General features: G+C 37.7%; 1 gene segment (V, D, J or C); it reads left to right on the top strand.

Moving 5' to 3' along the window:
• Positions 1-2,587: 2,587 nt before the first annotated feature.
• Positions 2,588-3,285, top strand: LOC126495447 (immunoglobulin kappa variable 4-1-like). The segment is given in 2 exon segments: positions 2,588-2,636; positions 2,849-3,285. Coding segments are annotated over 2 exon segments (486 nt in total).

Genomic DNA, 3,285 nt, shown 5'->3' with positions numbered 1-3,285 from the left:
AGAACTCTTTACCTATAATTCTTAATACCCATATATCTTAAAGACTGACTTTGTTTTAGAATATTAAACAGTATTTAAACAGTTGTGTAACAAATGAGGATAATGACCTAAAAATATATCTGTATACAAAATACTTTAAGCAGAGGTAGAAGCATATGACAAAATAACTTTGCCTAGTTATGCAAATATTGTAGACAAAAATAAGTAACATATTCAATATTATCTAAGTTTGTATCAATGTATAAGAATCTATAACATTGTAAATTGCCTATTAATAATAGCTCACAAGTATTCATTCTATTATTCACTATTATAATTAGTGTGAATAAGCACACACTCATCTATCATTCCATCCAATTTCCCCCCATTTTTTCCAAAGAGATCCCTGAGCACATATTGGACACCAGATGAATAGGGAGGATAATAAAAAAAATCCCACACTAGCTCAGAATTTAATATAATAAAGGGTTATTTATTTAGGGGAAGAATCACAGATCACAGTCCTGTGCTTGAATGGGAATCCAGTAGCTGGAAGAGAGAGGGAGCACATGCTTTATGTTGGCGTTTATGGTATAAAAGGCTGTGCCTCTCTGAACATGGTGGACAATGAGGGCTGATGAGAAGCCAAAGACAATGGCACTGGGTTTTGATCCTACTTCATGTTCTGACTTTGTGGGAGCCTAGCCAGTTTGGATGCTCACCTTCCTAGACCTGGATGGAGCGGGGAGGACCTTGGAATTTCCACGGGGCAGGGAATCATGACTGCTCTTCCTACTGGAGAGAGAGGGGGAGAGGAGTGGAGGGAGGGGAGAAGAGTGGGAGAAAAACGGGGAGGGAAATGGGAGGCTGGGAGGAGGCAGAAATTTTTTTTCAATAAAAAATTTTGAAAAAAGGAAAAAAGGCTATGCCTAAGTGGGCAGGTAACTTAAAGGCTACTGGCTGAAGGATTCCATACAACACCCCTCTGTCTCCATGTGTCCAATCTGAATGAGCATCAGTAAATGATTTGAAAGCACAATATTAGCTCAATGCAGCTGTCCCAAAGCAAAGTACAAAATGTATCAAAGATCCAGAGCACAGCACAACTTATTAGACATTGATGGGGGCATTTACTCATCTGTCTTATTCTTGATCTTGAAATGGGGAAATTCCTTATCCCCATACTGCTTGTTTTTATTTTATTATGGCATGTTAGCAGTTAAACAGAGGAGATCTGAATATGCTTATTAGAAATAATTTAACATTTTGTACATGAAAACTTGATGTAAGAAATCATATAATTAATTCACAGTAGAAGGGAAATGCAAGTTACTTAAATGCATATTCAGTTGTCAATAATAATCTTGACTTATTGCTAAAACCTTAACATCAGATTACTACTTTGTCTTGGATATCAAATGCCATGGGCTGCCTTATATCCACTTGATTAACAAGACACATTTTTGAAGGATTCTCTCCACGAACAGATTAGACTGGGCTAGAACATGTGCCCTAGGCTATCCTCAAGTACATAATCCACCTGTTTTTGTCTCTTCATTCCTGGGTTTGCACATGAATATTGACTTCTTGCCATAATATTTTGTTTATTTATTTTTCTGTTTCTTGTACTTTACACACAATACTGGGTTTGTAATTTCCTTCTTATACTGTCGGAGTTCAACAACCTGAAGTCCAGGCAGGTTCTGTGATTTCTTTTATTGCTTCTGAAATTTCATTCATAGTGAAACATTTTATTTCTTAGGGTGCCAACATTCTCTGGTACTGTGGTCTATTGGTGTCAATAAAATAACTACTTGACATAGGTTGGCCTAAACTCTTTCTGGAAAGGATTTTGCATGTTCATTATGTCAACAGGAACATTTTCACCTACTTTCAATATGGCTGACTTCTAGGTTATTCTAGAATATGCATTTCTGAAATAAACTCTCTTGACAGTGGTGGTCTACAGCCTACTTGAAGAAATGCAGTTCAATGTGTTTCGCTTTCTATCTTCCCAAATTTAGAGTCCTTTTTCATTTTCCCGATGTAATATGGAGGATATTTCTTTGATCTGTCTGGAATCTGGAGCTCAATATTCACTCAGCATGAATGACTTTACACATGAATGATAAGAAACCCAATTAGCTTCAATTCTCTTTCTCATACTTTCATCTTTTCTTCACTCCACCCATCCTATCTTTTACATCGTGTTTTCTTACTCTATGTTTCTTTTGCTGTTGTAAATTTTTAAAAATATTTTACTATTTTCCTAGTACCACTAATCTGAGATAGCATTCCTAATCTTTCTACAAAAGCAAACTGGTTACAAATGTCTTGGATTTTAACACAAAGTAGTTATTAGAGTACCTATTAGATTTCTGTTGGAGAGCTATAAACTGATGTCTTTCAGTGATCATTCATTCTGCCCATGGTGCTATTTTTGTCTGTTGATTGTCACTAGCCACTCACACACACTGCTCAGACATTTCATTATGTATTTGCTGAATGCTTTGCATAGACGCCTCCAGGCCAGCCCAGCTCCTCAAATTTAATATACCATACTGTTTCAGTATGAGCTGAGCTGCATCAGATAGGCAGGAGGAGCTAGATGGAGTCACAGACACAGGTTCTCATGTCCCTGCTGCTCTGGGTGTCTGGTGAGAAATTTAAAAGTAGTATAATCTTTTTAGAGTCAATTCATTGTATATAAGAAATTTACAGAGTGTGCTAGTCCATAATAATTCTTACAGTTTTTTGTAAGATATACATTGACAGGGTGACATTGCAAGTTTATTAAATGATAAACTTCAGCTGTTACTATACCTGTGTTTGCATATTATGAATCTTCATGTTGTATTCCTTATTAAAGGTACCTATGCAGGTATTGTGATGACCCAGTCTGCATCTTCCACGGTTATGTCATTAGGAGAGAAGGTCACCATCAATTGCAAGTCCAGTCAGAGTCTTTTTGACAGTAGATACAACAAAAACGACTTGAGCTGGTACCAGCAGAAATCAGGGCAGTCTCCTAAACTGCTAATCTACTGGGCATCCACTCGGCACATAGGGGTCCCTGATTACTTCATAGGCAGTGGATCTGAGACAGATTTTACCCTCACCATCAGTAGTGTCCAGGCTGAAGATTTGGCAGATTATTACTGTGTGCAAACTTATGAGTATCCTCCCACAGTGCTTCAGCCTTCAACAAAAACTTCTGAGAATCTCAACAGCTGCCTGCACCACAGGCTGCCCTGCACCTGTACTCTTCTCTCTTGGGCCTGGGAGACAGTGAGCTTGAAACTATGA

This window comes from Alexandromys fortis, unplaced genomic scaffold (genome assembly GCF_014885135.2).
Source record: "Alexandromys fortis isolate MF-2015 unplaced genomic scaffold, M_Fortis_MF-2015_v1.1 scaffold_464, whole genome shotgun sequence".
Classification (NCBI taxonomy): Eukaryota; Metazoa; Chordata; class Mammalia; order Rodentia; family Cricetidae; genus Alexandromys; species Alexandromys fortis.
Note: the sequence above shows the minus strand (reverse complement) of the source record. Positions and strands in the feature narration are given on the sequence as shown.